Genomic DNA, 27660 nt, shown 5'->3' on the forward strand with positions numbered 1-27660 from the left:
GGATCACTCATCACTACCAGTTTCTTCACCAGCTGCAGAGATACAAGGCCGCTTACATCATACTCCTAAGCCTACTTTAGAGGAGGTGGCAAACCTCTAGGTAGAAAACCACTAACCGCTGACTGTCTCTCCTCAAACGTCAGACTTCCTAGACGTTGTTCTTAGGACAATATAAACTACACACTATATGCGACAAAACGTTTATAGGCGTCAACGTGCCGAGACGTTGTGTACTAATTTAATACTAAAATGTTGACTACGTAAGGCACAACGTTATTGAACGTTAACGTCTTTTGACGTTTGTGTCGCATTTCAAAGTAATCAGGTTTGTGTGAAGAGCAGAACGTTTTTCAACGTTCAAATTTTTTGTATGAAAAAATATTGTGTCGTAAAGTGAGCACCTGATCATCGCGGCGGTGGGCCGAACAATTAGAGAGTAGGTGAACATACTTGTTTGTAAACTTGAAACAATTTTTGAAGAAATTATAATACCTAATAACATCTGGCACCGTACGTCAGCTCATGTGTTGGAAGTTTGAAGATCAATTAAATACTTTTTATTCTTACTTTTAATAGTTGCACTTGTGACTTACAATATCCCAGAAGGCTTCAGTAAGGTTAGTAAAGGTCACGGCGGTTGTCATGCCCACGCGTCTACGATAAGGATAACAGTGTGACTGCCGAAAGGGCGACCGGTGGGCGAAAGCTTAGGAAAGGTCAATCGCGTCGCGGACTAATGTAATTGTTTTAAACTTGTTGAGTTGACATTTTCTTTTATTACAATGTTTCTTATGTGACAGGAATAGGAGACCGCACCTGCCTGTGATTATTTTAAGATAAACGCTTGACGACAACACTGTCGACCGCTTCTCTATAAAAACGTATCGATTTTCCATTGTTACTTAGACCTATAAAAATCGTTTTGAGGAATAATTCCTAGCAAGCTGAAAATCTTTTGAATACCTTATATTTGGTCCTAAATGCGTGTAATCCGAGTTTGCGCAATCCCATGAGGTGTACAAATTTTTGAAGTGAAAACTTCTTTAGAGGCGCTGTGCACTTTTTGAGGTGGGAAAAATTTTTTAAACTCGAGACAGCGTAAGACGTAAGGCGTAACCCTCTCTTTCTACCGCGCGGCGAAAATGTATGCCTGAGCCTGCTGTTTCGTTTAAGCGGCGCAGGCCACGCAGGGTGCTTGCGTGACGTCACGTGTGACGGACATTACGGACAATGTCATTGTTTATTTCTTTTTTGATTTAAATGCCATCTAGTGAGTTTCCCTTAAACTGGTATTAATATAACTGTATAGTACTCAAAGTGATGTGCTTAGGGGTTTCAAGTAATGCGACGAAATAACGCTAGATGGCGTTAACCTCAATTATACATAGTGCTGCAGACATTTTGCACTAGATGGCGCTGTTATTAATATTTTGAGTTACAATGTCGTTGAGTTTTCACTTCTTCTTCCGGCACTTCCAGAGTGCAACCCGTTGTTTTTTTGTCCTTTTCAAATTTTTTAGTTGTAGCTCGAAAACGGGGTTTACCCTTGAATTGCCGACAGACATTTCATCGAATTTTATTTCGAAGACAACGCTTCAAGTATTTTCATTTCATCGACAAGTTATTGCGTCCAAGAATCGATACTAGTAAATTTAAATCGGGGACTTTTAATTGGTACTTGAGTTATTTTAAATATAGTTTATATCGTGGGATTTCTTTACGGGTTTTCTTATTTCATTTTGGTTTGTATTTAATAAAATTTGTCACGCGTAAAATTATTTCAATTTGTAATATTTCGTTATCGGAACTAAACTAAAAGCAGTCACGTCAGTCGACTCACTCTGTGCGATTATAGCCGTTTATTACTGTATAGGGTGGCAGGTCGCGGGTAGGGTTTTAAAATAATCTAAACCTACATTGAAACCCGTTCGTGTCTGTGTGGGGTCGCAGTTCTAACCTAACCTAAACCTACTTTGATAGCCGTTCGTTTCTGTGTGGGGTCACAGTTCTAACCTAACCTAAACCTACTTTGAAAGCCGTTTGTTTCTGTGTGGGGTCGCAGTTCCAACCTAACCTAAACCTACTTTGAAAGCCGTTTGTTTCTGTGTGAGGTCGCAGTTCTAACCTAACCTAAATCGACTTTGATAGCCGTTCGTTTCTGTGTGGGTCGCAGTTCTAACCTAACTTAAACCTACTTTGTAAACCGTTCGTTTCTGTGTTGGGTCACAGTTCTAACCTAACCTAAACCGACTTTGAAAGCCGTTCGTTTCTGTTTGGGGTCACAGTTCTAACCTAAACTAAACCCACTTTGAAAGCCGTTCGTTTCTGTGTGGGGCCGCAGTTCTAACCTAACCTAAACCGACTTTGATAGCCGTTCAATTCTGTGTGGGGTCGCAGTTCTAACCTAACGTAAATTTAAAATTTTTACAACAGAAAAATATGTATATAAAAGTGTAGTACGACATATAAAAATGTATTAAAGTAATACGTCGAACAAATGAATTACATTGTTTAGTAGTTATGCCAATTGAAATAATTTGAAACGAATCAGCGATCAATTAATATTCGTAGAATAGTATTTCTACGCAATAAGAAAAATTGAAATAAATAGTATATGAAACATAATAACGCCAAACAATATTACTAGTACTAACGTTTCGATGAATCGTTGTCGATGAAATAATATTCGATGAAAAGTTTGTCGGCAAAACAAGGGTACACCCGAAAACGGTACGTCTGACGGAAAATTTGCTCTAATCATGATGAAAATTATCTGAGGAACCGAAATGTACTTTCGTATGAACTGTTAACTAATCTTAGTGGACCTCATGTATTTGCCTCAGTGGACCTCATGGTTTACGAATTTTTACGTCTTACGGTTACATTCCTGGCAAAAAGTATGGGATTTGACATTGACCGTCAGTTTTGTAACGATTGCTAACCGGCCGTTAAAGGTGTTCAATTAATCGAATTCCTTAAATGAAATCGTCCGTCGAGCGATGCTGTCGGTGGGTGTCCCGTGGCTCCTGGAACCACCGGGACTGTCTCGAACAGATGGCAAACGACCCGACGGGTTGACGCTGGTTCCCTGGCAGAGAGGGCGGTGTCTTATATGGGATGCAACTTGTGTTAGTACATTTGCTGCATCCCATGTAGGACACACCGCTAAGTCGGCAGGTTCGGCGGCAGAGACTGCCGCCAAAAATAAGCGACAGAAATACTCTGCCTTGGGAGCCACGTACGACTTCGTGCCCGTCGCTGTCGAGACAGGTGGGCCCTGGGGACGGGAGGCACGAGAGCTTTTCAGGGAGCTTGGAAAGCGCCTCAGAGAAAAGGGGAACGACCCCCGTTCTGAGTCATGGCTTGTCCAACAGGTCTCCATCGCCATACAGCGGGGTAACGCTGCTAGTGTGATGGGGACCTTTGGACCCGGCATGGTTCAGAACGGGTTTTAGTTTCTTAAGTTTTATACATACATAATATGTAAAATTGAATAAATCACCATCGGTTAAGTGAAAATGCCCAAACACTACATCGTACGATACCGTCGGGGACCCCGCAGCTATTACACGAACCAACTGAGTCAACAAATCCACAGTCTCAAGCGTTCTAGAAAAGAAAGATTACTAGCGACAATATATTATTCAACAGAGTAAACAGCTTATTTTACCGATTAACACATGTTTACCCATTTTAAATATTTAAAGAAACTTTTTAACAGGTTTACTCTCGTTGTACGAGTGAGTGATACAAACAGTATCATGCAAACATTTTTTTAATAATTTAATTTGATATAAACAAACTTACAATGTATTGGACAACCAAGGTATATGTTTAGTTTAGTTTATAGATCTCTCAATACAATTTTCATAGTTAATGTAAAAGAATACAGAAGCAATTACTTATCGTATAGCGAGCCAGGATACAAAAGAAAGCAAAATAAATAATTAAATTACAATTGATGTTATTGTTATATACAATGGTATATAAATATATCACATAATATTAGTAATGTCAAAATATTCAAATAGCAAATTATACAATGTCAAAGATAATAAATGATAATAATAAAATAAAAACCAATTTTAATATAGTACTACAGACAGAGTACCTATCAATAAATAATTTAAATGTTTAAACAATGTCAGACATGTCAAATGATTGGATGGAAAACCAAATACATTATTCCACGTTAAACTTAATTTTAACAGAATTTCAACTTTTACCATTTCTTACTATGATTATGTACATATTTCTTGTATTATTTTATTTAGATAAGTAAATACTCTGTATTTGCAGGCCACAAGTGTTTTGTACAATGCCAAACGTCGCTTGGTTTCACAGAAGACAACCATGAATTAATAAATTGTCAGACTTTCTGTAAAACAATATCTTATGTACCTGTAATCTTAACACTGAAGTTTCAGTTGTTAACCAAGCGGAAATCGGATCGAAATTCAAAAAGGCATGAAAAGGAACCAATAAATACCCTGTTTTTTTGTCACCGCAGAGGTTGATAAAGGTTGCCACTGCCATTTTCTACCTTTCGTGTGACTAGCTGACTACACACTAAAGGTAGAAAATGGCAGTGGCAATCGTCTTGTTTGTTTCCTTAATATAAACAGGCGATCTTTCCTTTTCGGTTTCTTTGGGATAAATCGAAGTCTACATTTTAGAGTACGAGTGATGTGAAATAGGCTATCGATATTAAAGAATATTACGGTTACACTAATCTGTATTTAATTAATCACTGATGTCCTCGATATACATATTATGTTTCGGAGAGCCAGCCTAAGACCTCACCGGACAGAATTTAAATTGAGAGAAAATTTTATCTTTCGACTTGATTGCAACTCGTTTTTTCTTCGCCGTTATTAGGTACTTATTATCTCTTTTTGCGTTGCAGTGGCGGGGCATTTATAGAGCTTAATTGATTTCCATGGCTAACATAATTTGGACCAAGAGTATACCTATACAACCAGACTCCGATTTGCGATGAGGGCCGATTTTTTTGCGGTCTTGTTTTTCGTCACGTTTTGATATTTGGTGATTTTGAAGAGCTTTTACGAAATCCCAATTTGGGACAAAAAATGTATTTAATTTAATGCTTACCTTTTGGCATCGCAGGGGCTGTTGGCGTGAGCGGCATCCTGGCAAGCAGTTCAGAACAAGTACATCACATCATCACAAAACACAACCTCCCACTCCAGAGTCGAAATCCCCTTAACTCAAATTAAAACTTTAACCGATTTAACTCCAGGTACTTTGAAAATCTAAAGCTATACTTTAATTAGAAGTGTTCGCAAATTGCCCTTATTCGTAAATCTTTCAATTTTCCACCCGCTCTATTCGACACACACACGCGGGCGACCCTCGCGCCGTTCGGAACCCGACTGAGGGGTGGGCACCCCGCGTCCAACAACAAATTATGTAAGGGTTGTGGCTATTTTGGGAGCGAAGCGCATTCGTAACCTGTCTTTCACATACTAATAGTGATACATAGCTATTTGTGTCTAGTTAAAGTGTTGGTGGTAATCTGGTAATTAATTTTGTAAGCAAGCTCGAGGACATTTATTTTCACTGTTTATTAAAGGCCTCCTTTAAATCCTAAGGGGCATAGGACATTTTTATTTGCGAACAGGTGGTAGTTTTGATATTTAGATGAACTTAAGTCCCACAGCAGTTTTTATACATTCAAGTATTATAAATTTTATTGTCGCCAAGTGAAATGGTCCATTATGTATTTATAACAAGAATTAAATGAATCTAAATCTGAATTCGATCGATTCGTTAATTAATAAGGAATCAACTTAATACCAAATGTTCAGACACACGTTTAACTTACTATAAAATTTAACATAAAGGTAGGGTACATCGCCAATTATTAGCCAGTTTTCAATTACTGGCCACCTATACTAAAATGAATTCTGTGTATAGGTGAATAGAACTCATTTTTGTAAGAGGCGGCCAGTTATTGAACGAGTGGGTTGTGGATAAATTTCAGTTACTGGCCATTTTCCTTATACTGAAAATGAGTTTTATTTATCTGTAAATAGAATTCATTTTTGGAATAGGTGGCCAGTAATTGAAAACTGGCTAATAATTGGATTTTCGTACCTTATATACTAAAATGAACTTTGTTCACCTATAAATAGAAATCAAATTAAGTGGCCAGTAATTGGGGGGTGGCTAGTAATTGGCGATGTACCCTACAACTGAAATGAAATACATAGACAATTGGGGACATTATCTTCTGTGTCAAAATCAAATAACACATCTTAGAAAAAAAATAATATTTAATAAAATAAATAAAAGAAAACACATTTTTCTGTCAATGTTATACAAACACAGTTGTTCACATTGTAATACAAAACTTCTACTCCGTCTCATTTCTTTGTATAACATTTATTTGTATTGAAAACTAGTCCCAGACATACATAGATAGCCTTACATAAATATTCATGCCAATGCCAAGTTTCATGTAATTTGAGCATGTCGTTTTAAAATGAGAACGTAACTTCAATTGTATCGTGTGACTCTCATATAGTTTTTTTAGCATTAGAAATTAAAAGACTACGAGATCGTGACGTGTCTTTTAATTGAAAAACGCTTTTTAAAAAAAACAGTCACTCTTACTTATGAAAGCCCAAGTACGTAAATAATCGTATATGAATCATAATTGTTACATATTTGCCGTGACTTATTTTCCAAAAGGTGTTTTTGAATAAAAACACACGTGTCAAGATTGTTTACCTTTTTTCTAATGTTAAAAAAACGAACTATAGCGACAAATAGCAAATAAATTATGGAAAATAGAAACCAACTTTGGATCTCCATTAGAATCACAAATGGTTATTTATTACGAATCGAATGTTCGTCAAAAAACAAGGCGTTTCCCCATAAATTTTACAAGACCCGTATGTTATTATATAAAGCGCCCACGCCCATTATTTACTTGGAATTGACTAGTAAGGGCTTAGAGGATATAACCAATGGAGACGCCATGTCTAAAATTTTCGGTACAAAATAGTCTGCCGTTTTTTGCGGGGGAGGGGCACATCAAATGTATAGGTACGTCATGTCCGATAAACGTCAGTCCATACATATGGTTGACATGTGGTTGATCATTGGCCGCCTATTTTCGACAGAGGGGAACGTCTGTTAATGGCGGCTCCATTGTTAATTACTCCGAGAGTAAGGGCGAGAAGGTTACGTCGTATGTATTATCAATATTATCATAATACTTCGGTCTGTATAAATTGTGAAAAAAATACAAATGATGTAATACCTAAAGCATAGCTCTAGGTGGGTGTAACACTGGTGAAATAATTCAACTACCACGTAAATAAAAAATGCTGAAATGTTAAGTCAGAATTTTTTTATTTATTTTCTATGACATAATACAAATGTAATAATTATCTTTAGTAGGTAAATGTACAATGTATGTGACGGACGCTAAAATCGGTTGGCTAGAAAAAAAATTCAAAAACCGGGCAAGTGCGAGTCGGAGTCGCGCACGAAGGGTTCCGTACCATAAAGCAAAAAAAACGGAAAGAAAATGCAAAAAGAAAGCGGTCACCCATCCAAGTAGTGACCACGCCCGACGTTGCTTAACTTTGGTCAAAAATCACGTTTGCTGTATGGGAGCCCCACTTAAATCTTTATTTTATTCTGTTTTTATAGTATTTGTTGTTATAGCGGCAACAGAAATACATCATCTGTGAAAATTTCAACTGTCTAGCTATCACGGTTCGTGAGATACAGCCTGGTGACAGACAGACGGACGGACGGACGGACGGACAGCGAAGCCTTAGTAATAGGGTCCCGTTTTACCCTTTGGGTACGGAACCCTAAAAAATGAACAAAAATCATATTAAATGTTTTTGTTCCAAATAAACTATGAAGTTTAGATTGCTGAAATTTTGCAAAAAATTACTAATGTACACACCATCCATAAAAAATACAAGCCCTAACCCAAAGGGGACAGAATCACTTAAGTAGCTTGTCCTACTGGCACGGCCTTTGCGAACTTCCTGCCGTATTCGAACTTCAAGATATTCACAAGAGACGACACGTACTAGATCCATTCTAGATACGTTATAGTTTAGTTATCAACTAGTTCTCTTTTGCAGCGCAATTCGGTCAACCAATGTCACTTTTACGTTAGATAGAGTAAGATATCTATTAGATGTGAATTGGATCTCTAAGCTCCTGTGGAAATCGTTCAAGAGTATCTCCAGAATCGCGCAAATGTCAAATTTGACAGGTTAGATCTTTAACATATCGTTATCGTATCTTGGTGATGTCTAAAAGATATCTAATAGATGTCTATTTCAAAATCCGAATCGGGCCCTTCGGCGTTCGCTGTAGGAGTGTAGGCTCTCTGACAACGGGGCGCGGTTGAATTCATAATTCGACCGTGCAAATTCAACGTACTGCGTAGATTTACCGCGGCATTTGTATAAATAGGTAATAGTTACATGGCAGTAAAGTATAAATAGGTTAAGTTGCGTAACGAAGCCATTGTGATGGCCATCGAGACTGACGCGAGGGTGTAATGAATGATTCCGGTTACGCAACCACGGTAACTTGAAATAACAGAATATATAGTTCGTTTTTTTAGCATTAGAAATAAGGTAAACAAACTTGATGTGTCTTTTAACTCTTTCAATTCTTGGGATTTGTTGCCAAGCGGACCCCAGGCTCCCATGAGCCGTGACAAAATGCCGGGACAACGCGAGGAAGATGATGATGATGAGCCCTGGTCTTTTAATTGAAAAACACATTTTAAAAATTAGTTACGGCAAATATGTAACAATTATGAATCTAATACGATCATTTATATTCTTATGCTTTCATAAGTAATAGTTACTGATTTTTAAAAAGCGTTTTTCAATTAAAAGACATGTCAAGATCGCTTACCTTCTTTCAAGTTCTTTCTAATGCTAAAAAAACGAACTGTAGGGTTGCCGACATTATACCGTCGTTCATACACTTAACGCATTCACTGCCAGCGACCCGCTAGGCGGGTTCTCTGTTCGTAGGCGCCTCTTGCCATGTTTTCGGCTACGCTCGTAGCGCGTAGCACGCGCTGGCACTGAGAGTATAGATAGTGAACGACCGCTTCTCCGTACCATCGCCCACACTAATTAACTGTACATTGGTGGACCTTAGGCCTCTTGTAATAAGGTCCACCGATGTACAGTTCAGAGTGTTGCTGTCCCCATTTTCCTCCCTGGATTTTAACATTATGGAAAAAATATATATACAAACACTTAACCTTATAATTATAAAACAAAGTCCTCCGCCGCGTCTGTCTGTTTGTATGTATGTTCGCAATAAACTGAAAAAGTACTGAATACATTTTCGTGCGGTTTTCACCTATCATCTGAGTGATACTTGAGGAAGGTCTAGGTGTATAATTAATTTGTTAAGGCTTTGAGTAACCCACGCGGGTCGCGTCTCAAGTTTATTGTATATGAATATGGGGCTGTCCATAAATTACGTCATCGATTTTTGACTATTTTTGACCCCCCCCCCCCATAATCATCAAAAAATCATGCTTCAAATGACCCCATTTCCTCCTACTTCATGCTACCGTCATCCGATGTCCAGATCCCCCCCCCCCCCCATAATTTGAAATGACGTAATTTATGAATAGCCCCTATGACCCATAGATATAATTTTTGAGACGCTCAAAGCCCGTCACAGACGGAGCAATAATATATCGACAGATACTGTAAAGGGGCCCACTGAGTAACAGTCCGCCGGACGGTATCGGCCTGTCAGTTGTTCGGAACTGTCAAAATTTTGTTCTAACTGACAGGCCGATGCCGTCCGGCGGACTGTTAATCAGTGGGCCCCTTAAGATACCGACATATATCTTGCCATACGCCAACGATACCAAAATATATATCGCTCTGCGTCTAGCACCTACATTGTGAGAGAGACGACATATACCAAAATATATCGTAAAATACTGAGCTGTAACATTTTAAGGTAGTCTGTCAAATAGTACCTAATATACGTAAGATGCCGTACCAATACAATATAAGTCCTCTTTATTGCACAACCTCAATAAAACATTTACACGCATGATAGACATAATACATATGTCGGCGGCCGATCGTAAGATCAGGCAGATCGTAATGTTCCTGTGTATTGTTTTGAGGATAGTCACATTAAACCATAGGATAGGTTCGTTAGGTTTCTTCAGATGCCCGAAGGGCAAACTGCCCAGAAATAGGAGCCTCGCCTAGCGGGGCTCCGTCGACTCAGGGAACGAGTCAAAGGTTTTCACGTTTCACGATATGCCTAGGAATTTCACGATATCCCTGAGCTTACGATCGGCCGCCGACATATACATGAAGACAGAATCTAATCTAGTATCTTACGATATCCGCAGATATATTATCGCCCCGTCTGCGACGGGCTTTAGTTCTCGAAAAATAAGTAAGCTAAATAAGAATTAATGTGTCATGTCATGTAAACTCTAAGTAATGTTGGTAACGATAATGTAAAAGGTAACGTATAAAGAATTCATAAATAATGTAATAAAGTCATAAAGTACTTTAAGAGCCATACTCGTGGATCCCCCCTACGGCAACGTAGCCAGTGTTGCCAGTGTACCGAAATAGAAAATGCGGAGATTGCGATTTAAAATCTCCTCACGTTATGCAATTGAGTAGTCATGCAATTGTCATTTCATTATACAGCCTGGCAAAAAAGAGTAGAAATTAAAAAGTGGCAAGTGGCAACACTGTAGTGTCGTCCCTTTCAAATCAATTTATATAAGAGAACGGGACGACAGTGACGACACTGCAGTGTTGCCACTTCTTAATTTCTACTCTTTTTTGCTAGGCTTTAGTTTATTAAAAACTTGTAAGAAAATCAATAGTTATAGTAAATTTACCTAGATGTTAAAAACTACCGAAACGGTCGAAACACGATTTTTTTTTATGTCGAAGCCTGTCGAAATAGAATTTCAGCCAGACGCTATTAAATACAAATATAACAAATTACGACAATCGAAATCTCTGTCGAAGTGTTAAATTTACATTAAATAAAAACCCCTACACGTTATGCAAACAAATCCATTTCTTTAGAGCCTAAAATCTTTTCCAAAATGATGTAAGTATGCATCATTTTGGAAATGAGCTGACAGACTCTTCAAAGTGCTGGATCAATTTTTGACAATTAGCTAAGAACCATTGCAAGGAAAATCGCTTTCACGTAAAAAAACCGCATCCAAATCGGTCTATAAGTAGATCCGTTTAAGAGCTACGATGCCACAGACAGACATTGGCGTCAAACATATAACAACCTCTTTTTGCGTTGGGGGTTAAAAACAAAAAAAACCGGACAAGTGCGAGTCGGACTCGCCCGCCGAGTGTTGTTATAGCGGCAACAGAAATACATCTGTGAAATTTTCAACGGTCTACTATCACGGTTCATGGGATACAGCCTGGTGACAGAAAGACGGACAGTGGAGACGGAGACTTAATAATAGGGTCCCGTTTTACCTTTTGGCAGTGTTGCCAACTCGGATTTTGAAAAAATGCTAGACTAATGTCTAGGTTATGCCAAAGTTTTTTGAAATATGCTAAAAAAACTACTAAAATGTCACTTGAAATTAGACACTTAAAACACATACATTTTTAAAATTTGCCGCCTTTTTCTACTGACAAGATCTGCTTGACCAACTTTATATAGACCGTCGACGTCCATCCGTCCACAAAAGTCAAAATTCATATGAAAATATGAACCACATAAGGCGATGGCGCATATTGTTGCTGCCAAGTTGGTGCAAACTTGATGGCTTAGACTAAATTATGCTAAAAATTATGCCAGATGCTAAATAGAAAATTTTGGTGCCAAAGCGTATGAAAATATGCCAGATCTAGCATCATCATTTATGCCAAGTTGGCAACACTGCCTTTTGGGTATGGAACCCTAAAAAACGTGGAAAGACTTGTACGCCAGTGCACATGGCAACCCCTCCTGGAGGCTCGCCTTCCACGCCCAGCTGACAGATCGATGCGCCCAAGGCCACGGCCGGGCCGCTATCGATTCCGTATAAATAGCACCAGCTACCCCCCACCCCCTCTCCCTAACCCCCCACCCCCTAGGGTTGTCCGTTCCCGGAATCCCCGGTTAACCAATGAGGCCAATCCAACGTACATTTTGACATCTAAATTATGTTAGTTTGTTATTCGCTCGTGCTTGTTCGTACATGTATTGGTGCGAGCGAGACGTACGGACATAGGATAGCAAACAGACGTCATTTTGATGTCGGAATTAAAGTACGAATTGTTCCCTATTTGTTGTGGGTTTTCGTCGAATTGTAATCGCATTAGGCATTGTTGTCGTAATGTTTTGTTTGGTAAATGGACGGAGGTTCCGACTGTGTTATCCGCCGGCACCCTCTTTAAGATGTAGTTGGGCGTAAATTATGTTTGAATTGCGTTCTGTGAACAAATGGTGGAAAATTCTGGGATGTTGATGGTAACCACTTTTCCTATTGAATAGAATAGAACAGAATAGAATGTTTTTTATTCGTAAACAACTGTTTAGTTGTTTGCTAATACTTAGACAATAGACATACCTACATAAAAAGAACAAAGTGAGAATAAAGTGTCATGAAATGGCCTCATATCAGCATATTCCTTTACTCGTACTGAAGAAGTGGGGTCAGTTACGATCAATGCAAGGCCCCTAATGGCCTTCATTGGAACAATTAAAATGACATTTTCTCAAACATGCAATGAAATATTGATGTTATGTTCCTTATAATAGGCTGCGAAGTATGACGTTTCAGGTGCGGCTAGGACAAAAGGTCGTTAATGGAATTTCATACACATCTTGCAGGCCTAGGCCGGCAAAGTCCTCTTTTTTAATTTTCATTTCACAGATATTTGTGACACAGCATCGTGGCATTCATCCATTAAAAAAAACTAGAGGCAGTATTTGCTTTATGGTTCGTAATGACACTCTGCCACTACGCCTATAAAAAAAAAAAACAAAAAACAATGTTTGCTATAATTTGCAGTTTTATTTGTATAAACTCAACATGAACTTAATAAATAATACATTCTATAATTTTATAATTTTAAATTATAAATTTAACTACACAAATAAAACATTTAAAATATTTCATCTAAACATTAGCGGTAAAAAGGTCTACTCAAACACGCGTAGTTATATTTTTTAAATTGTTATGGAGGTAAAGTTGAAAAATATTCATTCTGTTTTATTGGATTTATGGTGCGTTGTTGATTTTTTGACTTTAATATGAGTTCCGACGAAATAATGAAATTAATATTAATTGTAATCGTAGGTGTTGGAATTGGCAGCGTAAGCAGAATTGATTTTAAATAACTTGCTGCCTCTGCCGCCAAGTCAAAGACGAAGTATGTATATGGTTGCTTATGGCAATTTTATTATTTGAGAAACTAAGAAAAATGGCTTACAGTTTATTAGAAACAGTTTTGTGGCATATTTTAAATGAATGTAACTACAAATTCGTCAACACTGTGGAAATTATACTTATTTACTCCATGCATAAAGCAACGATGCCTCTGTAGTAATGTACTATTATTTTCAACACGGTCGATTGATCTTGATCCATTAATGATTTCTTTTTTGCCAAAAAACTTCTCTTCTTATTAAAAGAACGTAAGAGCCGGTTCTTTATCATATAAAGCTAGCTAAGCTAACCCTCAGCTAACCCTCCATTCTGCGTGGCCTGACACGCATTTGGCTGATTCGTTTATGTTAGAAATAATTTGATGGTTCCAAATCCAAGTCCTAATAAAAATATGCCGAGAGGGTCTTTACTTGGTCCGGGAAAATTTGTTCAACCGTTGGTAGATTATCAGCTGCTTTGAAGGGATTACAAGCTTAGTAGGTACTTACGGGCGTACTAGAGGTAAATCTCCTTGTAATGGCAGGATAAGGGCGTCGGCAGGCGTGTCTCACTCCGCGATTTCGTCGCTTTGCTACAGGTATCTAAAAGTACATCCGTTCGGCCCCAATTTTGGGGTTTGCCATAAGCCGCGCGTGGCGCTGTCGGTAGTTTGATGTATTCAAAAGGTACTTAAATACACAATACAGTCCGTAGCGGCCCCCTTTTTAGGGTTCCGTACCCAAAGGGTAAAACGGGACCCTATTACTAAGACTTCGCTGTCCGTCCGTCCGTCCGTCCGTCCGTCCGTCCGTCCGTCCGTCCTTCCGTCCGTCCGTCCGTCCGTCCGTCTGTCACCAGGCTGTATCTCACGAACCGTGATAGCTAGACAGTTGAAATTTTCACAGATGATGTATTTCTGTTGCCGCTATAACAACAAATACTAAAAACAGAATAAAATAAAGATTTAAATGGGGCTCCCATACAACAAACGTGATTTTTGACCAAAGTTAAGCAACGTCGGGAGGGGTCAGTACTTGGATGGGTACGGATCCCTTCGTGCGCGAGTCCGACTTGCACTTGCCCGGTTTTTTAAATATATTTCGTGAAATTTAAAAAATCACGATTATTTAGCTGTGGCGCTAGTGTGCACTTTGAAGGGCTCTTAAAAGAAACAAAGGCTTTTGTTTAACAGATTAGGGCCCGAGCTCGAAAATATCATTTGAGAAAATGTATACTATACCGTATAATATACATAACAGTGCGATGGCCTCCGCCGCCACGTGTGAGGTTACACGTTCCCGCAATTAATTATGCTCTTTCTCAGTAGCTTGCAATTTCTTCCGCATATTTAATAACATAGTTCAAATTCCGGTTCGCTTTATATTAAGGGCTAATTTTGTTCACAGTTTTATTTCGTCACCTTTACAAGTTGTCCTCATTGCCATTATGGTTTATGGTCCACTGTCGTCTGTTCCTGGACCTGTTTCATCGACATTCCTATGTGGTCGCCTTCTTAACTCATCCACATTCCTACACAGACCACATGGTAACTCGTCACCATTCCTATATCGCCTCAGCACTCTATTGTAGAAGATAAACGAAGTTAGCACTGTGGACCGTAACCCATAAACTCATAATCATAATCTATGTACTTAACAATAGGTAATCCTACCATGTAAAACGTTGTCATAATGAAAATTTTCCGAATGATGGTTGACAAAGTAACTCATCTGCGAAGTTAGTTGGCAAGTGAAATTCGGACAACATAACTTCGGTGAAAAGGTACACCATTTTATACAAAACTGTACAAATAATCTGTGGCTTGATTGAAATCAGTTTTCTTGTAAGTATAAGGTATACTCGTAGACCACAGCAATTTAAACCTAGTAGACCGAGCTTTGCTTGGAAAACATATAAATACTTAAAAATGCGCGTTTTCCCAGAGATAAAAGAGTCTTATTTTCCAGAGAAAACGAGAAATCTTATAATAAAACGCTAGATCGATTTTTCGCCCCCGAAAATTTCATCGAAATCGTTACAGCCGAGATCCCTGAAATAGACAAATATATGTACAAGGGGTCATCCATTAATTACATCACACGTTTGGGGGGAGGGAGGGGGTCAAGAAAATGTGACATATTGTGACATGGGGAGGGGGGAGACACAAACTTTGTGAAGTCACTTTAACTTCATCAGTAACCGAAAATTTATTTAAATTATTTTTTAATACAGATGCTCAAAAAGTGCTACTTTACGTAGCTGTTTAGCGTGCGGAAAGTTGGTTATCTCGAACTAGTGCTTTTTACTTTTCCAATTTTTTTAAATTAAACATGTTCCAATTCACGACTACTTATTGATGAGTGTTAATATTAGTTTCCTTTAAACGTCGTAATCAGCATAAAAACCTACCGTTAATGGAAGAATACAAAAAATATTACATATTTCATATTTAATTACTTACCTATTCATCATTATAACACGTTTATTTTTTAATATTCAATATTGAAAATTCCGTTCTTAATAAGTTGACTGAATGGAACGGAATAGCTGCCAAACGCCCATAGATATAATATACTTAAAGACGACGTCTAACCGAGCTGTCACTGTTACCACTTTTGTTTAGTGTATGATTAACAATGTTTTTTCTTATTTTTTCGCAACTGTATTAAAAAACGTCGTTCGATACACGTGCGGAAATGTCATTCTTCACTCGTCCCGAGTCTTGCCACTCGCCTGCGGCTCGTGGCAAGATATCTCGGTACTCGTGAAGTAATGACATACCTTCCGCACTAGCATCGAAATGTACTATTATTCGCTGTACATTTAAATAACAAGTTTTTAAAACGATAATTATTTTCTTTCCTAAGCAGTTTTAAGTTATAAAATTACTAATATTTATATCGTTAAAAATATTTTGATAAAATATTAATAATATTTAGGTACTTAATTCGATTTGGCGATTTCGTAAAAAAAATGTGACGTCACACTAGGGGGGAGGGGTTTGCCAAATGTGACCAAGTGTGACAAGGAGGGGGGGAGGGGTCAAAAAACCTAGAAATTCGTGTGACGTAATTAATGGATGACCCCCAAGAATTGCTCGTTTAAAGGTATGATTCCAAGCCAAGTAAATTTAAATTATTCATCGGTAAGACGTGATTAAATTGATAAGAAATTAGGTGCGCAATTACGAGGTTTAAATAGTGTAATTAAAAGGTATTAATATACATCTATGTAATTAAAATTATACCACTGACGCTAGCTTAACTACTACTGTACTACTACTTATACTAGTGTTAAGGCGATAGTTGGACGACCGCTTCTCCATCCAAACGTATTTCCTCAATGGATATTGATATTACGGTAAATATTTTTACACAATTAATTGTACGAGTATATTAACCATGTCTATTCAATTCAATCCCCCTGTGCCTCTATGCCCCTTCGTTTGACTTATATTTTTTATCGAAGCTAATATGTGTATGTACACGGTGTAACATGAGGAAACCGAATAATTTTAACCACGCATTTCTGAGGTCAAAAGAAGTAAAAAATGTAAGAGTTTAGGTGAATTTCGCCAAAAAATTTTTTTTTTTTGTTTTGTTTTTTTATTTTTTGAATGTATTTGTACATAAAAAATAAATGTTATTGGTGAACCTGTCACTTAAAATTGATTTTTACATTTTTTTTCGTAAAACCTACTTTTTGCAAAGTGTTACTTGTCACTTTTTGACATCAATTAATAAGGATATTTAGACTACGTCCCATAGCAGCAACATCACCATCAAAAAGGCCTTTTACACTATGTAACAATTAAACTTGTTTTTTTTTTATTAATATTATCTCTGAAACTAGGTGAATTTCAAAAAAGTTTATAGGACATTTTTGTCTCTAAATATACGCTATATATAGGAATACGCCGTTAAAATTATTCGGTTTCCTCATGTTACACCGTGTATATTGCTTGTTGATAGCGTCGTAGCGCCGTGCGCTTGGTGATAGCGTGCCATCGAGTGTTAGGGGCACAGAACACAGTCTTTACACCTACCAGGGCACCATAGCCTAACGACAGTAAACAAGCAATTACCACCGCTGTTGTGGCTCCGGTTGTTTGGTTACGAAGGTCAAGGCCGGGGGGAGGTGGGCGGGGCGAGCTCGAAATAGAGCCGGTATGTCAACACACGCCTACGCCCCGGCTCGGGGCGTGATCCGGACAAATTGCGAATATTCAATATCTTCCCGGTTGTTGTTAGGCACCGTGGAGACTTTTAACTAGGGGCTGCCGTCTCTATATTCGCCAAACCCGGACAAAGACTTTAAAAAACCCGGACATTTGGTGTAAACCGCAATTTTTCCCCGGACGTGTATTTATACGGTTTTTGTGCACAATAATGCCGGTGCTCGGAGACTTTTAATTAAATTCAATAAGGTGTCTCCTCACATACAAACTGTCCCCCGTATTCCCCAGACGCTTTGAAACCCCCCTCCCCCCGGAAGGTCTTTAAACTAATAGGACCAATCCTGGGAAACCCGGAAGGATGGCAGCCCTACTTTTAACTGATGTTGGGTAATAGTAGATTGTTACCAAGTGATGAAAGGTTTTATCCGAGTTAACGGGACCCGGACGGTATCGGCCTGTCAGTTAGAACAAAATTTTGACAGTTCCGAACAACTGACAGGCCGATACCGTCCGGCGGACTGTTAATCAGTGGGCCCCTTAAAACACTCTACTTTTGATTTCGAATACGAGGAAAGTAAAATACATTTGTATTAATATAACATGATTACATGACTTAAGTATAAACTTTTTATAGTATTTCCTGAGGGTACTTACAATTAACAACCCCCCTATTGGAGAACCGTCCCACAAATCGAAAACATTATTTACTTAACATGGGCACTTTGCCGCTGTACAAAGATTGAAATGCCGACTTTATGAACCGAATGAAGAAAATTCAAATAGGTCCAGCCGTCTTTGAGAAATCAGGGAGCATTGTGTTAAATTCAGTATACCCAAAGGGTAAACCCAGGACCCTATTACTAAGACTCCGCTGTCCGTCTGTCTGTCTGTCCATCCGTCTGTCAAACGGTCACCGGGCTGTATCTCTGATCCGCTACTTGAAATTCACAAATACTAAAAACAGAATATAATAAATATTCAAGTGGGGCTCGCATACAACAAACGTGATTTATTGCCGTTGCGAGTCCGACTCGCACATAGTTCTGTTTGATAAACTTTCCATTATAGAAAGCATATTAATGAAAACTGCAGAATGCAGATATATCACTCCTGCCTTGCACACATACACATCTTGTCTATGTGCGCGTTCGTAGTTCGTATGCAAATATTAAATAGATACGTTTATCTATTCGCACATGCGATTGACTTTTAACCTGATATATTCTAATCTTACGGAGTTTGTACCTAAAGAATACATACAAATTAAATGTCGAATCTAATAATTTCACTCGATACTTATCCTAATAAGGAAATCGACAAAAATATTACATGTCACCATACAGAATTGTTATGCCATTTAGGGTTCTTGCTAAATTGGAAATTCTATAGCGTAAGTATTGAACAACCAATTTACCTAGGACCCTAAATGGCGTAACAATCGCGGAGCGTGGTGGTACCTACCTATAGGAAAAATTTCGTTTTATTACAGTATTTGCAATAGAAAAGCATCTAGATTGAAGTAAAATAATATTAAAAACAAAGATTACATTTAAACACACAAGTTTAGAAAAGTTTAGGAAACACATAATATTCATAATAATATTTTGCGTTAAGTAGGTACCTAGTACATATATACTTATCATGTATCTATTATAGTTTACCCCGCGGAAAAGTAAATAAACATTACACAAACCAAGCTGCGAGCTCTATATGATTGATTATTTATATGTATGTATATAATGTTTATTCTAATCATCACCTACGGCTCAGTTCACTCCATTGAAACTAACTACGCTATAAACTACATACGAATTAAAAATAACAATCAAGTTCATAATTCCGAGGAAAATCTCCTGATACGGGGAAATATGAGTCAAGTGTACCTATACTTGGTACATTTCCTCGCCTTTATAATTTTCCAATAAGTACTTGCACTAGAGACCATTAAATCCTAGACAATTCGCCGGCTTTTTACCTCTATAAATTTAAACTTGTAAACCTGAAACAGTGGCGTGGCGGGATAAAGTTTGCATTCAATTCAATAGAGCCACTCAATCACTCCACAATCCTCGAGCCTCTCAATCGTCTACTCTCAATTGCTCAAAGGTTGACTGGAAGAGATAAGTTAAGTTTGCCTTTGTACATTGTATACTTTCGTTTAATTGTATCTTAACCTACAGGCTTACATTATTTAAACATGATATTTTACAACGAAGTTTACAAGTTGTGGACAGATTTGCGTAGGTCAAAAGATGATTCGCCCACATACGCAGATTGACAGTCTATATTCTTTGTTTGTCTACTCGTGCACTGAATGCAGGGTAATGGCTCGGTCGGGCTAGGTATCGCTAGGTCACTGCGTGAACTAGGTCTCCCGGGCTCCGCTCCGGGACCGGGCCGGGAGAGCTTCCTAACGCTTGAAGAGCCGGGGCGAATTATGTCGTAAACTTGGTTTTGAAAATTACTAAATCACTAAAAGGCCGGCGTCACTCTGATGGATAAAGTCAAGAACGAATATGTCAGAGGCAGCTTTAACGTCGCTCCTATTAACGAGAAAGTTGTTGATAAACGCCTTAGATGGTACGTTCATATCATATACAAAGACAACCCGAAGACCATATCGTCAAAACAGCCATATATTTGCCGACGACGAAGCGTGGAAGCGGAAGGCCCCCGCCACTTGATGGACGACGGTCCAAAAATACCTTAAAGAACAAAATATCGACAAGAACCTAACCAGGAACCGTGCCACCTGGAGGCTTAGGACAAGGAAGGCCGATTTTGAGAGCGCTACTTTAAAACCTGTTAAATTATCTATGTTGCAAACTTGGTAAAACTTCCTTCAGCTGTAGTGAATAATCCTTTCCCATCGCATTTTCTCGGAAACGTTCGTATTTGTTATGCTACTTTATGTAGTTCTAATACTCTATTAACTACTGCTGGTGTCTGAAAGAGGTTTTTCCACTAGAGCTAACATGGTCGCTTCTTTATGGTCTGCCACCATGCCTGTCACGTTCTAACAGTGACGCATGACACTACTGGCGACAAAAAAGCGACCATGCTACCGCCGCAGTACACGTTATGTTGGTTCACCCAATCGCTTAACTTGGAATGAACATTAGTAACTTTATCATTACATATGCAATCTTGTTATGTAGAGCATAAGGTTTATATTTCGAAACCTTAAGCTAGGATGAAGAGTAACGTGATCCTACCACTGCATAAGCAACCCTGTTGTGTACAGCACAGAGTTTATAATTCAAAAGCGTGTGACCAGGGAACAGTCGGGATGTAAGGATGTAACCTGTATTATTGACATCGTTAGTCTTCTCTTGTTCACTGGAAACTGAGAGAAATTATCCAGTTGAATTGAGAAGTAATTACGAGGTATGAGAAATTGTAATAAATAATACATTTTAAAATGGATCAAGGTACCTACTAATAAAGCTTGTAATTGTAATTACATTTGGTATTTTGCCTTCAAGGAAGGAGTTCTCATTTCGTCAGGAACTTTATTAGCTACAAGCTGTCATTAGAGGTTAAATTATGAAAAAAAAAACTGGCGCTGCGGGTGTCCATGAGCCACGGTAATTGCTTATGGCGATTCGTCCGCTCCTTTGCCTTCTATATCATAAAATAAAAATAAAAACTTAGTGTTAAAATTAAAACATAAGATAAGAAATCATCTAAAGATAACATTTCTTTAAAATGGTTTTGTAATTATGACGTCTACTTTCCGTTCACTGCGATAAGTATATCTAATCCATATCTTTTTAAATAATCACTAATTTTGTGGGAAACCCATAGTTAAGATTACGCATGACATGATTGCGCATTTTTATAAGAATATCAATAAAATCTCTATTAATCATACTTTGTAGGGTTCCGTACCTCAAAATGAAAAAACTATATCGTGTTACATATCAAATGAAAGAGCTCATTTTGAGAATCTCAAAAATATTTTTATTGTAATTTTAAAATAAATAGTTTAGAAGTTATTTAAGAAAATAGCCAAAAAATGACCATTGCCCCCCTTTATCTCCGAAACTACTGGGTCTAAAGTTTTGAAAAAAAAAATACAAAATAGTTCTTTATCTCTCGCGTTTCACGTATAAAAACTACATTGTTAAAAATTGGGTTATGTACGGAACCCTTGGAACGCGAGTCCGACTCGCACTTGGCCGGTTTTACACACAATTGGGACGATAAGTGCGGTGTTTGCCTTTTACCAGGGCTCAGAACCGGTATTTAAAAAAAAAACCGAAATAGCGCAATATTATGAATTTTTATATGTTGATTACGTAGGACTGAATCATGTAATAAAGTAACGACTTTGTATCATAAGAATATCCCATTAAAAATAAAATAATAATCCAAAAAACAACAAAGAACGTAATAATACCTGTATTTTTGTATGGAGCAAATACCGGTTTCCGACGCCTGCCTTTTACCGATTGTCGTTTTTAAATCGTATGCCTACACTATAAGCGTAGTATATGTATGTAATGTATGATACACACACACACACACACACACACACACACTTTTAATAAGTAGAAGATGAACATGTAAGTTCTATGGCGGGCTATGGCTGAGGTAGGTATCACATAATGTACAGTCAAGTGTAAATATATGGGTACGTATAACTTACTCAAAAATATGCCCCATAGTTCTTAATTCACTGACATAAGAGCTATGGGACATAAATTTGAGTATGATGTGTGCACCCATATTTTTACACTTGAATGTAGCTAAGATTCCCACCGAGCGGCTGGAGTCGAGCCGCGCCGGATTTTCAATGTGCCTATACATTATGGCTCCTCTATACGATGGGCCAACGCCGGCCACTCCAAGGGACGCATGCATGAGTTAGAGGGAGCAAGTGATATTGCTATCTCATTCTACCGCATGGCTGCGTCCCTTGGAGTGGCGGCGTTGGCCCATCGTATAGAGGAGCCATTATGTATGGTAGAAGCGATGGAGTCCGACCAGGGGGCCAACCGCGAAAATCGATGTTTGCAAATTGCGGGCATCTTCCTCTGTCACTCTTATTACGCCTTCATCTGAGTAAAAGAGAAAGATGCCATTTGCAAACATCGATTTTCGCGGTAAGCCCCCAGAGCCGTTTTCGTCCGCGAGGAGCCGACTGGCTTGTTGCGGCCGTACAAATGTGTAATGCGCGCAAATTATTGTTTACATATGAGGCGTAGCTTTTTTTAGGTATCAAAGAAGCAAGGCCCAGGTTTTTTAAAAGCTTTGGCTTCTCCAGAGCCACAGTTACAGGTTCATTTATATAAAAGATCATCATTTCTGGACTTACCTGTTTTTGGTATGGAGTGGCCCGGATTGTCAGCCATAATCCAAGTAGCCTTCCTGCAAAAAAGATTAAAATATAACATATTTTCATTTTAAACCGAATTTCATGGTAAGCAGCAGAACTAGATAAAAATATTGAAAGCTACCTGACTGTAACTCTATAACCAAAAAATATAGTATGTTCAAAGGGTCTCTATTGTTTCCCAAATAGTTTGAAGTCATAATGTATTGTTTGTCCGAATTTTCGTTAGTCATAATTGGTTTTTCTCAGAAACGCGTAACTTTTCAGGATTGCCATAAAACAAACCTAACCTAACCTAACCTATCTACAGCATAACCTTACGAAAATCCTGAAAAGTTAACGGTTTCAGTTTTATGACTAACGATAATATGACAAACGATACATTATGACTTAAAACTTTATGGGAAACAAAGGGACCCCATGTTCAAAACATGGTACTCATATACTACTAAAAACCATATAGGTACACGGTTAGGAGCTTACATAATAATAAGTAAAACCGTAATTTGAGAAAATAATATTTAACCTCACTCGACCCAAGCAAATTTTTGCACTTTTGAATTTGGAACTTTCTTTTATTTCTATAAGAGTTCATAACTCAAATTTAATTTGTACTTGTCCAACGGGGACTTATAAGGATAATATTATAATCATTCAGCCTATATACATTCCACTTCTGGGCACAGACCTCCGCTCATACATGTCAGGGTTCGGGCTAAATTAATCATTCTGTTGGTGCTTGGTGTAACATTTAAATATTTTTGCATACTCGATAAATGAATTGATATTTCAAAACATATTAAATATTGCCAAACTGATACCTACATTTAATTATAAACTCAAATCAGGTTTCTACAAAATGCTGCTGCAATAAACACATTGTAAATCAAAAATTATGGAATATATTTGGATGTTTGATTTACATAATTTATTTCTAAAGATATCTGCAGAATGTGTAAGCACAAGGTATTAAGAAACATAGGAAAACCTCCAGTGTTTATTATAAACAATAAAAACTTCCAAAGCATTGTTTATAAATCGGTAAAGGCCAAAATGTCATCAGTAATGTTGGTAAACACATTTTTATCACAGCCAGTGTGCAAACCTTTATCTTTACTAGTTGATATATTTCAATACACTGCTCATAAGTCAAAGAGTTCTACTTGGCATTCGATTCAACTTGATCCACTTTTTAGAACTAAATTCTTATTGGTTTGTGCTCTGTAATGTGTGATTATGAATGTAAAATCAGGAGATGAACTGGTTGCAATATATCTAATAGAAGATAAACAAACGTGGTTCTTCACGCTTATTTTGCTACTGCGAAGTCTTGAAACAATATTAACGGTACTTTAAAAAGATACATTAATAGTTTTCAAAGGTAAACCCTAAGTAAAAGACACGATAGGCACACTGACCAGCTGGACCCCCGAAATCTGCTCCGGGAACGTATCAAGAACAATCACTATTTCAGTCTTCCACACGGGACTCTGACCATTTTCTCAGCTAGGACACGTTAGCACTTTTACATTTCATTTACCACGTGAAAAACTACTCCTCCAAAACAAGCTGGAATGTTTTGGCCAGAAATTTTGACGTAGTTAGTTCAATTTTCCTTGTCAAAAAATTAGAATAAGTTGTTTTCGTTGACCTATTATGCAAATTTACTTGAATTTTGATTGAACAGAATAAATCATACTAGTTTCTGATTGGAGCGGTGACGAAGACAACAAACATTAAACCAATAAGATCGTTGAATCGTTTTGATGAGTCAATAAAAATTTACGTGGAATTTTCTGGGGAGTTGCGCGAACGCAAACCCATCGCGAACCCATGCGAACCGCAGCCGCCAAGCTCAAATATTTTATGTTTTGATTTTTTTATTACCAATATTTCAATAAATATTCATGTATGCTCCCGTAAAGTATTTACTATTCAGGTTTTCTTTTAACAATTAAGCCAAGCGCGCACCACGATTTTTTGTCGCGCGATAATTTAGTCGCAGAAATGTAACGTATGGGTTTATATGGCGGTGCGCGCATATGCGACAAAAAAATCGCAGCGATTTTAAAATTGTGATTTGTTACATTTTTCTGCGACAGCGCGCGACGCGATTGTCGCAAAGTGAATTGCAGCATACGAAGCTGTATGGCCCCGCGCGCACTGCGATATTAAAATCGCAGCCGGGACCTCAGTCGGCATTTCGCTCTCCAAGCGTCAACATATCGGAACCTGCTTCTCCAATGGAGTTACAAGATGAGACGCTAGATGTTGACCGTTTAATTATAGAAATAGAAGGAGATCACCTTTGTGGTATAAATACTCAGTCATACAGCGATTGCATATTGTTTCACGACAAGCGACTGGTACGACATCCATGTCGAGAATGAACAAATCGTCGACTTTTTCATCGCAGTGCGCGCACTGAATTTTCTGCGATAAATTACAGCGCGATTCTAAAATCGTGTCGCAAAAATTAAAATCGTGGTGCGCGCTTGGCGTTAGGACTGAAAATTACCGTTTATCCGAACGTACACTCAGTTCCTGCAAGCCGTTCCGAAGCTATTCATTTTCGACGTATTCTAACCATAGTGTAATAATGTATTTTGATAATGTTATACTTACTTAATATTAATGATTTTTTTTATTTTAATCATTTAGTTAATTTTATTTATCAAATTGTTTTCTTTAACAATATAGGAAAAGCCAGATGATTTACACTTTGCTGCTAGTTTAATAAAATAGTTTCAAAACGTTCGTCTGATTCTATATGGATTCTATTTGACTGACGTTTATTTTTGACATTTGACGTGATATGACAAGACAGACACTACGACGTTTTTCTGACGATGAGTAATCTCATTGTTAGCTGAAACAAAATAATATTACAGTTCTCCAAAGATGTTTTCGTCTATATTTGGCAAGCGGCGCTCGTCACCAGTTGAAGACGACACGCCACCCATACCTGGGCCGAAGGTTGGAGACAGTTTCGTTATAGTAAACCCATCGCCACCAGGGGGAAGTTTGTACCCAAGTGTGCCTGGCGCTGGAGTTCCAGGGTATCCTGTGGCACCTTCTCGGCCAGCTCCTCCGGCTCCAGTACATAATCCCAGTGTAGAAAACTTCCACTATCTGCAAGGGGTTCCTTTTTCGCTCTGTCGTGAACTTCAAATGGCGAACAATAAGGATGCATTTGCAACTGAAATCAGCGATCTCTTGGCTTTTCTAACGAACAAGGTGAACATAAGCAGCTACAACTACGATTTCTCAATTGAAAAGAGTGTTTTGAAAGAGTGTTAAAATGGGATTATTGTTTCCATTTGTTATATGTCTGAAAAACCTAAATTTTAAGCAGCTTACTCGATTTGTTCACATTATTGATTATTAAGTGATCCCTTCAGAAGAACCTAATTAATTCATTTTAGTGAAGGAATAAATGTAAAAAACCTGGATAGAAATGGAATTTAATGTTGTACTCTCTATATGCTGTCATTATGATATTTGTGTACGGATTTGCTTTAATATGGTAATAAATATTTAAACATTTATATTGTAATATACTGCCTAAAAATATTGTTATTATATGTATGATTAGGATTGTAGAAAGATATTTAGGGCTAAAATGATAGCAGTAGTAGTAGTATAACATAAGAAATAAAGACAGGTTATGTTTGTTAAACTTTTAAGATTGTTACATTAACCTTTTGGCCGCCGGACCTAGTCCGCAAAGACGTTCACTCACACGCCAGAGCAAATTTTAAGTAAACAACTAATAAAAAGTTTAGGGATTGCAAATAGTGATATCGATATTTACAATTTATGGTAAAAATCTTTTTATTTTAGCTTTGTTCTTATCCTGTTTTAATTTAATTCCAAATTGCCAAAATTAAACATATGTTTTACACCCGAAAATGTTTAAAATATAGGGATTTAACATAAAAAACAACCACTAAACAATGTCGATTCAAGACGTGATATCGCCGCACTAGGCTGTACGAAAAGTCTTTTATACAAGACAACGGCGCGCATGGACTGCCCGCAGTGCAGATCGACAAGGACTGTTTCCGCGCGGATCAAGTAATAATAGTCTCTAGGTCAACGGCGTAAGCGCTTGTCGGTACGTAAACTTTATTGGCGTAACGTTAAAGCTGCGCATCATGTGTCGATAAAGTCAATATACCGGAACTGTTTTAGTGAAAATTACACGTGGGTTGAATTTTTAATGAGTGAAGATATTATTCCGGAATTAGACTCTATCATTATAATTTCAGTTTGGTTTACATTAACATAGGTAAACTCTTATCAAAAAAACGTTCAACGACTTGTTATAAAAAAATTACACATTAACTTCAATGTTATAACAAAAAACTAAAGTCTGATAAACAGGTATGTCCCTGTACCACTCTTGTGCGAAGCGGTCGCTGCGGTGTATCCCTTCCCACTAAGCTATAAAATAACATCAATTATTTTTTTTATTTATCTCTTCTGCAATTAAATAGTCCACAATCTACAAGGGCAAATTTACTTGTCTGACTCTAGTTTATAGAACTAAAGAAGCTGCCTGAACTTTAAATATAGTTATGCCTGTCTGACTCTCGTTCTACGTATTCTAGTAAGTAGTTATACCTACTATTCGTTGAAAAAAATTGGCGATTAACAAGTGTTCAAATACTTAGATAAAAACATATTTCTGACTTTATATTTACTTTACAAATTCCCATATCGAGTTAACATTCCCAT

General features: G+C 37.7%; 1 protein-coding gene across 1 annotated transcript in view; it reads right to left on the reverse strand.

Annotated features, from left to right (window-relative positions):
- LOC134669969 (histone deacetylase 4) overlaps positions 1 to 24472 on the reverse strand; it is a 128302-nt gene extending 103830 nt beyond the window's left edge. The window contains exons 1-2 of the mRNA XM_063527615.1: positions 24339 to 24472; positions 22903 to 22955 (exon numbers count right to left, since the gene is read on the reverse strand). Coding sequence (XP_063383685.1) covers positions 22903 to 22939 — 37 coding nt within the window. The 5' untranslated portion in view covers positions 22940 to 22955; positions 24339 to 24472. The remainder of the gene's footprint in view (positions 1 to 22902; positions 22956 to 24338) is intronic.
- Positions 24473 to 27660: the final 3188 nt, after the last annotated feature.

Source organism: Cydia fagiglandana, chromosome 13 (genome assembly GCF_963556715.1).
Source record: "Cydia fagiglandana chromosome 13, ilCydFagi1.1, whole genome shotgun sequence".
In the NCBI taxonomy this organism is placed as follows: Eukaryota; Metazoa; Arthropoda; class Insecta; order Lepidoptera; family Tortricidae; genus Cydia; species Cydia fagiglandana.